This window comes from Tripterygium wilfordii, chromosome 3 (assembly GCF_013401445.1).
Source record: "Tripterygium wilfordii isolate XIE 37 chromosome 3, ASM1340144v1, whole genome shotgun sequence".
Lineage (NCBI taxonomy): Eukaryota > Viridiplantae > Streptophyta > Magnoliopsida > Celastrales > Celastraceae > Tripterygium > Tripterygium wilfordii.
Window position 1 is genome coordinate 1,516,710 of NC_052234.1, and position 10,608 is coordinate 1,527,317.

The 10,608-nt window shown below is 37.9% G+C and overlaps 2 protein-coding genes across 2 annotated transcripts; one reads left to right on the top strand and one right to left on the bottom strand.

The window, feature by feature from the left end:
• LOC119986608 (probable metal-nicotianamine transporter YSL7) lies at positions 1 to 3,497 on the top strand. The gene is made up of 6 exons (XM_038831247.1): positions 1 to 675; positions 1,094 to 1,257; positions 1,371 to 1,468; positions 1,567 to 1,701; positions 1,878 to 2,067; positions 2,156 to 3,497. The coding sequence occupies exons 1-6, from the start codon at positions 282 to 284 to the stop codon at positions 3,260 to 3,262; spliced, it is 2,088 nt and encodes a 695-aa protein (XP_038687175.1). The 5' UTR covers positions 1 to 281; the 3' UTR covers positions 3,263 to 3,497.
• A 1,795-nt stretch (positions 3,498 to 5,292) lies between these two features.
• Positions 5,293 to 9,842, bottom strand: LOC119995684 (eukaryotic initiation factor 4A-3-like). The gene is made up of 8 exons (XM_038842188.1): positions 9,529 to 9,842; positions 8,492 to 8,732; positions 8,232 to 8,312; positions 7,534 to 7,641; positions 7,316 to 7,435; positions 6,513 to 6,680; positions 5,881 to 5,967; positions 5,293 to 5,741 (listed from the first exon to the last, which is right to left on the bottom strand). The coding sequence occupies exons 1-8, from the start codon at positions 9,840 to 9,842 to the stop codon at positions 5,628 to 5,630; spliced, it is 1,233 nt and encodes a 410-aa protein (XP_038698116.1). The 3' UTR covers positions 5,293 to 5,627.
• Between the last annotated feature and the right edge of the window lie 766 nt (positions 9,843 to 10,608).

Here is a 10,608-nt window from a genome sequence, read left to right on the forward strand (position 1 = left end):
TGTATGAAACAGTTGCACACTTTGCACTAAAAACTCTCTCAATCCTTAAATAAAAAGTTTTCAACTTTTGAATGATACCCCATATATTTGGGTTTTTGTGAATCAGTAATAGCTGGCAATTTATTGGTACCCTTTTTAAGCAAGTCAGCAACTGCTAGGATCCTCGAGGGATTCGGATTCGGAGAGAGACCGAGTACAAATACCTCATAACAAGGTTGAGAAGATCAAGAGTTTCACAGAGAGATCCAAAAACTGAGAGAGAGAGAGAGAGAGAGAGAGCTATGGAGAGGAGGAGGCATGGAGAACAAGATTTGGAGAGAAACACGGTGGATGGAATCGATGGAGGAGGAGGAGGAGGAAAAGGAGGGCGGATAATGGTGGAGGATGCGTTTAAGGGCACAGAGATTCCTTCATGGACAAAGCAGATCACTTTAAGGGCAATGGTCACAAGCTTTGTGTTAAGCATTGTGTTCAATTTCATTGTGTGTAAGCTTAATCTGACAACTGGTGTTATACCCTCTCTCAACGTTGCTGCTGGTCTATTGGGTTTCGCAATCCTCAAGTCTTGGACTACTTTTCTTGGGAAAGTTGGGTTCTTGAAACAGCCCTTCACAAGGCAGGAAAACACTGTCATCCAAACATGTGTCGTTGCCTCTTCTGGGATTGCTTTTAGCAGTATGTTTTCTGTCACTTTGATCTTGTTTTCTGTATAAATTTTCTGGGTTTTGAATGTTGATGGATTTTCTTATCGAATGTTGTGCACAAATTTGGTGGTTTTTTGCAACATCACAATATACACTCATAAATCAATCCCAAATTATCACTCAAACTGAAACAAATAGTCGAAAAATGTATAGACGAGGAGAGCAAGTAGAGACCTTTTTGATATTATTTGTGGATTATTTACTTATAATCTGTAAATTATAAGCTATGACATTGCATGTAGGAGTTTATAAATTTTTCTTACTGGTTTTCTAAAACTAAGAAATAAAATCTTAATTGCCAAAAAATATGATACTATTTCAATTGAGTACTTATATTGGTATATTCTGCTTGTCCATCCAAGTGCTAACCCTAGCTTGTTGAATTATAGGTGGTACTGCTTCTTACTTGCTGGGCATGAGTCCAAAGGTCGCGGCGCAATTGGATGAAGGAAACACCCCAAATAATGTGAAGGCACTCTCCCTTGGTTGGATGTATGGATTTCTGGCTGTTGTCAGCTTTGTTGGCTTGTTTTCCATTGTGCCCCTCAGAAAGGTGAGAATAGATACATGAAAATAAATATATGTATATATTTGTGTCAATTAACATCTCTTTGAGATAATTACACTATAATTTAATTTCAATGCATGAATTGAAATGAATTGCAGATGATGATCCTCAAGTACAAGTTGACTTATCCTAGTGGAACAGCAACTGCATACCTAATCAACAGTTTCCATACACCCAAAGGAGCCAAGCTAGCAAAGTATATATGCATTCCTTTTATTAATTCATAGTGTAAATTGTGTTAATTCTTATTTTCATCTACTGTACTTATGTAATTCCTTAATGTGATGGATACAGGAAGCAAGTGTTTATGCTGTTTAAGACCTTTGCTATTAGCTTTCTGTTTGCGTTTTTCCAATGGTTCTTTACGGCTAGCGATGACTGTGGATTTGCTAGCTTCCCTACTTTTGGTCTACAAGCTTATGCCCATAGGTAAGTCTTTTCTTCCCTCATTTTCCTCTTTGCTAGCGACTTTTCTTTTCCCAGTTGAATTGTATTGAAATTTCTGTTTTCATACTAAGAGTTGATATTCTCATGCTAGACCACACAGCTGCATATGTTATTGATAATCAATGTGTTATGATTGATTGATTGATTTCATTCAACAGGTTCTACTTTGATTTCTCATCAACATATGTTGGGGTTGGAATGATATGCCCTTACATGGTAAACGTTTCTTTGCTTCTTGGAGCTGTTATCTCATGGGGAATCATGTGGCCATTGATTCAGAAAAAGGAAGGTAGCTGGTATAAAGCTGGCTTAGGTGGTAGCAGTCTCCATGGCATCCAAGGATACAGGGTAATTGCCTTTCCTGATCACAATAAACACCTTTTCTCAACCTTCCTTATGATTCCCTAACCGTTTATCAAATTCTTTCGTCTTACAGGTTTTTATCGCTATTGCTACGATGCTTGGTGATGGTCTATACCATGCAGTATCGATGTTAATCAAAACATTATTCAGTCTTGCAACTCAAAAATCCAGTGAGAATACCGTTAATCCTCAATTTTCAGACCATAGCACTGAGATAGTAAACTATGATGAACAAAGAAGAACTGAGTACTTCTTGAAGGACCAGATACCAATATGGGCAGCTGGTCTAGGGTACCTTGTTCTTGTTTTGATTTGCGTATTCGTTGTGCCGACAATTTTCCCTGGATTAAAATGGTATCACATATTGGTTGCTTATGCAATTGCTCCAGTTCTAGCCTTCTGCAATGCCTATGGATGTGGCCTCTCTGATTGGTCTCTCGCCTCCAACTATGGAAAGTTTGCAATCATCATTTTCAGTGCTTGGGTTGGACTCGAGCATGGTGGTGTTCTTGCTGGTCTCGCTGCTTGTGGTGTGATGATGAGCATTGTTTCCACAGCATCTGATCTAATGCAAGACTTCAAGACAGGATATCTAACCCTTTCGTCCCCTCGCTCTATGTTCTTTAGCCAAGTTTGTGGTACTGCAATGGGTGTTATTCAAACACCTATAGTCTTCTGGATATTCTACAAAGCTTATCCGATTGGAGACCCCAACGGTACCTATCCAGCACCCTACGGACAAATTTATCGTGGCATTGCCCTTCTTGGAGTAGAGGGTGTCTCAAAGCTTCCAAAGAATTGCCTTGCACTATCGATTGGATTCTTCTTTGGTGCCATTGTTATCAACCTTGTTCGCGATATTTTACAGCGCTATGAAACCAAATACAAGCTCTATAGGTTTGTTCCTAGTCCTATGTGTTTGGCTATTCCATTCTACCTTGGTGGGTACTTTGCCATTGACATGTGTGTTGGGAGTCTGATTCTATTTCTGTGGGAGTATAAGAACAAACAGAAGGCCACTGACTTTGCACCAGCGGTGGCGTCGGGGCTGATTTGTGGTGATTCTTTGTGGGGAATTCCTGCTGCTGTACTCTCCCTGTTAAATATTCAGCCTCCTCTCTGCATGAAGTTCTTATCTCGATCGGTTAACGCCAAGGTTGATGGCTTCTTGAGTGGTTAATTAGTAATACTGCTACTCTTGGTTTGGTATGGTTTTTGTAAAATACAGCTTATGGTTTCTTCTGCTGTTGTTTGCTTCTATGTATTGGATTTTCTGGGTTTGCTTAAAATGAAGGATTGATAGCAGGAAAGTTTATTTATGTTCAAGAAGTTGTAAATCAGTTGGTTTTCCTTCACACTCTTCATCTAATTTCATAGTTTGTGATGCTTTTGTCAATGCCAAAGAATTATTTATATCTCTGGATTCTGTCTTTCTGAAAATTTTCTTTGTTCATCCCTATCTACAACCATTTAACCCCTCAAAAGTTTGCCCACAAAAATTTACCATAAGAATTGAATTCATTACTAGGAACTGCAGGTGAACACTCCTTCCAAATGTTTTGGCAAGTCTTTAAGAGAAACATAATTTCCAGCCAACTCATTAGTTAGTGGTCGGGGGAAAACTATATACTTGGGAGATACTTCGTTCAATTCTCACTAAAAACAATGTTCAACTGAAAAACTTTTATGCACGCAAGCTTTGACTGCCCGAGTTTAGACTCATCTCGAATATACAAATGACAAACTATAGTGTTGTTCTCGATTAAAAAAAAGAAGAGAAAAATGATAAACATCCAATAGTTTGGTATCCTAGTTATCCCAACTGTTAAGTTATACGCATATGATCCAATTGAATTCGTGGATCCTAGTTATCCCAACTATTGAGTTGGACACATAAGATTCAATTGAATTCGCGGAGTTCACATGTCTCACATGATGTCACGTGAAATCATGCTCGTACAACTCAGCAATTGGGATAATTGAAATATTAGCTGTTAGGATCTTTATCATTACTTAATAGAGTTGTGGGGATCCCTATCATTACTCAATAGTTGGGATTTGTGGACTTCACATGTTCCACACTCTTGAACCTTACCTAACAAACCTTCTTACGAACTCTTCAAAAATCCGAAGAAAAAGATAATGAAATCAAATTTTAAAGAAAATGAAAGTAAAAAACAAAAAAGATTATTATTTTTGAAGGAAAAGAAAGGGGTGGTTGGAGGATAAGAGTAAGCAGCGAAACTCGGAACCACCTGCACTGCAAAGACTGAGTCGAGGAATCGTCAAGCGTAAAACGCGGCGGGTAGGCCGGAAACGGTGCGCATTGTCATCGGAACTAAAAAGTCCAGTCATGGGGAACTGTAGCAGCCGCGCGATCCTATTCAATTCAGTTCAAACGTGTTCGCCAATCCATGATTTCAGTCAGTTAGTCAATATCCCAATATCAGAGCACCCTTTTTGTCCCTCTCTTCCCTCATTCTATGGAAAACAAAATCAACCACAAACAAACAATTTTCAAGACCAACAAAAAAATAAAAATGAAACTTCTTTAGTTTGTTTGATGATGGAAACTAGCTCTCTCTCTCATGAAGAAGAAGAAGATGAAGAGAAGGAGGAGGTGGTGAGGGTGGTGGTGCTTGCATGCTTTTCCACGGCTTTCTTGAACTTGTTACTGCTACTTACTACTAGTAGTGTAGTGTATGTGTTTAGTGGTAATAAGGTCAAGAAAGCTGTGGGAAAATATTAAAGCATTGGCTGGCTGATTCCAATTTCCAGAATTCTCAACAGGTATTTTAATTCATCACGACTTTTTTTTCCACTTTTTGAAGGAGATCATCCAAACTCATGTAGTCGATCCTAAACTTTTGGGATAAAGGCTTTGATGATGATGAAGGATATCATACATTTTTGTTTGTGTTTGCTTATGATTATTCATATGTGAGCGTATGTATCTTACTTTCAATCCTTGGCAAAAATGTTGACATAAACTACAAAATGAAGTGTGGCTTAATCAAATCTAGATTTACATAATTAATCATGAGGACAATCTTATTGCTTGTGATGATTCTTAGATATGATGTTCATGTATTATTATCCAAAGACAACATCCGTTATAGACTGTTTGAGAAGTGTAACTTACATTATTCTATTTTCAACGTACTGGAAATTAGACGAATCAAAACAGTAACATTGTTTCTGGATAAGCAGGAACAGGAACACACTACGTGCAACTCTAATCACATTGCCAAAAATAACATCCAACTAAAGAAGTGGAAGTACCTTTACATGAGCTATGACACTCGTATTTACTAATTTAGCAAACAATGCGGCATTAACCTCTGAGGCACTGATAAGAAGAGTATTAAAGTGAAGCTAGCAGACAATTGTGGAAGTTGGTAGACCATTATATGATCACAAGTTCACATAAAAAAGGTTCCATGCTTTCAAATGAAGAAAAACGATGATGCAACCGCAAACATCAACCACACAAATCTTCATCACCCTCGATCTACTTAACAGTTATAAGTGATCACCAGCAACATTTATATCAGATCAGCAACATTCATTGGCATCTCATCAATCTGGGTACTGTAGTACTGCTCTATATCTCTTAGGATCTTGATATCATCAGTCTTAACGAAATTAATAGCCACACCCTGCAAAACATTGTAAAAGCCACAATTCCCCAATCATGAAAGAAAAATCAGCCCATAGATTTTATAGGTGACAGGAGCACATGAAGCAACTCACAAGTGCGAGAACCATTTCAAAAGAATTAAAAACGATAATACATACCTTGCGTCCAAAACGACCAGAACGACCAATCCGGTGAATGTAAAGCTCACGATTGTTGGGAAGGTCATAATTGATCACCAGAGAAACCTGAACAGTACAACAAAGAGAAGTTCACAGAAGTAAGAACCATGCTTAGACATCACCATCCTAATACATCCTCCTTATATTGGAAATGCTTTAAACCTCTAGAAGCCTACACGAGCACAAATAAACACCTCTGCACGTGCAAAGCACAAAGTCATAAAATTGAGATTCATAATCAAATATATCTAGAAAACAAATCCACTGCTGAAAGAATTCCACCTAATCCAACTTCAATGATACAATATTATATAATTGAATAATTGTTATTAACATCAGTAAAATAGAGCTTCCTGGAGCGCATAAATTTTGTGCTTCTTCACGAGACTTCTCAAGGCTTACAAGTTACACCACTTTTCTTAAGAAATTCAATCAATTGAAAAACCTTGAACGGCTGAAGGCCACCCTTATCAGGACAAGGCCAATCAACACCAGTTATCGCAAAAGAAGGCAGATTGGCAGAGGCCATCAGGAAATTCTTTTAAGGTGCAACTAAGGAGTAGAAGAAAAAAGGAAAGAGGGCAAAATAAAAGGGGGGAAAAATGACTAACCTGTTGGACATCCAGACCCCGAGCCCAAACATCAGTGGTGATCAAGACACGGGTTGCCCCAGACCGAAACTCTTGCATAATGGCATCTCTCTCCTTCTGTGGCATGTCCCCATGCATTGATGATACGGTAAAGTTATAGCTACGCATCTTCTCAGTTAACCAATCCACCTGTATCACCAGTGGGAATTTTAATAATTCAAAGATTAGAATACAAAATCAAATCCAAGATCATTGCAACACAAAACCAAAAATTAAAACTATGACAACGGGATGTCAAAGAAATCCATGAAAAATATTGCCTTCCCTAACCCGTGCGGCCGTGCAACATTATATCCTCAACAAAAGAACACTTGCTTCACTAACGTAAACTTTTTCTCTCAGTTTTCCAACCATAGCCCAGTTAGCAAGTCAATATCTTCTATTTCCTAAATATAAGTAATGTCACATCGTATACCGGAATCTTGCTCAAGCTCAAAGGAAGATATTGAACCGTGTGCATACAAGCAACACATAGCTACTCTCAAGACAATACATCAAGAAAGAGAAAAAAAATCTCAAGCACTCTTTTCTAAGTCAAATATATTATATAACACTTCTAATGAATACTTTACAATACGCAAAACATGTGAATTCTTTGACATATAGTTTCTACTCCATCCAATATGTAAATTTAGTACCAAATTTCAATTAGGTACATTAAATCTCAATCAGAATGTCTTCAATACCATATGGAAGATGTTTTCTATTTATCCATGCCATTACTAAAGAGTTAAGAAGATAATAATAGCAAAGAGTATTATTACCTTACGCTTGGTATTGCAAAAAATAACAGCTTGGGTGATTGTAAGGGTATCATAAAGGTCGCAGAGAGTATCAAACTTCCACTCCTCTCTCTCCACGGCAACAAAAAATTGCTTGATGCCCTGTCATCAATAAAACAGAAGTAAAGAAAAGTTTATCTTGGATCTCAGATTTGCATTCAAAGTAAGCTTATAGAACATATGTTCAAATCATTAATTACCTCCAAAGTCAACTCATCACGTTTCACAAGGATCTTTACAGGGTCTGTCATGAACTTGGTTGTCATCTCCAAAATTTCATGTGGAAGGGTAGCCGAGATCAAGACAACCTGTGACAAAGGCTCCAAATTTTTTAAATCAACAGTCACCACATGCAGAACAAAGTTTCACACAACTTTCAGCTGTCAAAAACATCAAAACTACTTTATACAGAAGCATGTAAATAAAAAATAACTTAATTTCATTGCACAAAATCACCAGCTCAGAAAAGAATCAACCTACGAACTCCCATGCTCTGTTAAAACCTCTAAGCACAAGTACAATGGGAAAGGTTGATTGAAGAGCACAATATATAAACAGAAAACAAAACCAGTAAAACACACACTTCCTCGGAAAGAAAATTTTAATTTAAACCATTGAAAAGTCTGCTTTTTCGATCAGCACAAAGTAAGAAAATAGCAAACAAGAAAACAAACCAAGTAACCAACAAACTAAAATAATATGATATTCACACATAGATAAGTCGAATGTAGTGGCAAAAGCATCATTATTCCTTAAACACAGAAGCACAATGGACAGAAAAGCAATAAATAACCTCGGATGCTTTCCTCATTTTAATTAAAACAGGGCAGTGATTTAAAAAAATAATGACACAAGCCACCAATTCAACCAAAAATTAAATCAGAGAGAGAGAGAGCACCTGAAGCTCTGGGGGAAGGTATCTATATACATCATAAATTTGGTCCTTGAAACCTCTGCTCAACATTTCATCAGACTCATCCTGTCAGAAAATCCAAATTACAAAGTATTAAGGATAGATTGAGCCCAGTCTTCCAAAAACGAACATATAAATCACGTCTTAACAGAACAAAAATGCACAATTTTCTGAAAGTGATTCAGATGTCTAAACAGAACGAAAAAGACTCTGTGAAAGAGAGACTAAGGAAATCGTGAACTCACCAGAACTAATAATTTAATGGCTCTGGTTCGTAGAGTTCTCCGCTTGATCATGTCACATACCCTGCCTGGAGTTCCGGATACCACATGAACTCCATGTTCTAGCTTTCTAATGTCCTCACCCACACTTTTTCCACCAATACACGCATGTGCTTGTATGTTAATATAATCGCCAATCGCCAATATTACCTTCTCTGTCTGAGATGCCAGTTCCCTAGTGGGTGACACTATCAAGGCCTGGACCCTGCATAATTTAGCAAAACACGGGACCATAAGGACTTGCTTCTACTTTCTTGGCATACTCAGACCTGCTTAAAAAATGACTGACATACTTTGAGTGATAAATCATAAAATAACAACAAAGGAATATGGAAGCCCTTCTCCACCTATTTTTGCAAGAACCTTCACATTGAGCCTACTAGACATGTAAACATATTTAACATTAAGCTGCATGACCCAAAATATTGTTACATCCTCTGTTCATCCCTGTTCTCTACAGACTAAACCATGCCAAAACCTCAAATTCTAAATTACTTTTCTGAAGGGTACAAATTGTAAAATACTTAAACCAGGTTTAAAAAGTCATAAAAGCAGAAGGAATACATTTAAGGTTATCAAAATCAGGTTCTCCACTAGAAGCCCCGTAATCAAGTTGGGCAAGAGCCCCTCCAAAGACATTGCTTTACTAGCACATTTTAGAAAAAGTTATTCAAACTGACAGGACAGAATGTACTGGGTTTGTCGTAGCATCGTAGGGATGAGCCAAGGGGCAGGGGCCTAATTTATTGTAATTGAGTGGATTATATAGATGGTTATAATTGCATTGCACAACCTTGGTGCCATTCTAACTGAATTTCTCACAACTACAACATAATAATATTCGGAGGAAACGCTCACAGTAAAACCCCACATAATTTTGATTTTGAGTTAATAAAGTAAGGACCATGCAATTAACAAACATCAAACTTAAAGTACAAACAACAAATTAGGGTTTCACAACCATAAAGGAAAAGGAACAAAATACTAGAGAGGAAAATTACTCTCGGTTAGCTGTATCGACCGTCTGGCAAACAGTTAGGGCAATCATGGAGGTCTTGCCAGTACCGGACTGTGCCTGTGCGATGACGTCTCGGCCCTGAATAATAGGCATGACGGCCCTCTGCTGGATTGCGGAGGGCTTCTCAAAGCCGTATGCATAGATTCCACGAAGCAAATCATCCTTGATTCCCATCTTATCGAAGCTCATAATCGGGTCTACACCAGGCGACGTCTCAAAGACCAACTTGTCATCCTCCATCGTCCTCCGTGCCGCCCTCCCCGCGGGCACCACGTTCGCTGTCGCTGCAGCCGCCATCGGAATTAGGGTTTCCCTACGCAAGAGCCGTTGTCTCTGTCTGACCTCCGAAAAAAACCCACGATTCGCGAACCCCTGTGTTGTGTCGCGTACCTCCTATCTGCAAGTCTGTTAACACGTTCACAGATTTTTTTTTCGTGTGTATGAATTTAATTTTTATTTTAAACAAATATATAGTTGAATTCATTTATATGTATGTTTTTAAAAAATATAAATTTATTTCTTGCATGTACAGAGATTAACAGAGTATCTAGATTATTTCTTTTTTTTTTATTTCTTATTACCATGTAGATAAAGGAACAGAGTAGCTAGATTATTTTTTTTAATACGTTACAACCTCGTACATTATCTCTTGTTGCTTTGACTCGAACAACCAAATCCGAACCACTTATTGAATTGATAACATGATCTATATCACCTTGATGATCAAGTTTCCAATCCTCTCCCCCATTTCAAATAACGATTAGGACAACCAAAAGACCTTTCCGATCCCCTCCCCATTTCAAAAAGCGATTAGGACAACACTGAATTGGGTTTCCTATGTAAGGCCGTCAACAAAAGTTACATGATATATTTTCTTGCAAAGAATGTCCACCAGAATTAAGAAGGGGTGTGAGAAGCAGCAGAAACCACAAAAAGCTATGACAAGGAAAAAATAAGGTTCCAAGCCATGAAATACTATTTATAAACTCTAAACTCTAAAACCCAAAACAAACCAGTTTCAGGCTGCCGAATGCTGTTGCTGATGCATCCTTCACTTAGCGGG

Coding starts and splice junctions, on each gene's coding strand:
- LOC119986608 (XM_038831247.1), top strand. CDS start 282: ATGGAGAGGAGGAGGCATGGAGAACAAGATTTGGAGAGAAACACGGTG. Junction 1,258..1,370: donor CCATTGTGCCCCTCAGAAAG/GTGAGAATAGAT, acceptor AATGAATTGCAG/ATGATGATCCTCAAGTACAA. Junction 2,068..2,155: donor ATGGCATCCAAGGATACAGG/GTAATTGCCTTT, acceptor TTCGTCTTACAG/GTTTTTATCGCTATTGCTAC.
- LOC119995684 (XM_038842188.1), bottom strand. CDS start 9,842: ATGGCGGCTGCAGCGACAGCGAACGTGGTGCCCGCGGGGAGGGCGGCA. Junction 5,968..6,512: donor GGGGTCTGGATGTCCAACAG/GTTAGTCATTTT, acceptor TGTACTGTTCAG/GTTTCTCTGGTGATCAATTA. Junction 5,742..5,880: donor CTGGTCGTTTTGGACGCAAG/GTATGTATTATC, acceptor AATGTTTTGCAG/GGTGTGGCTATTAATTTCGT.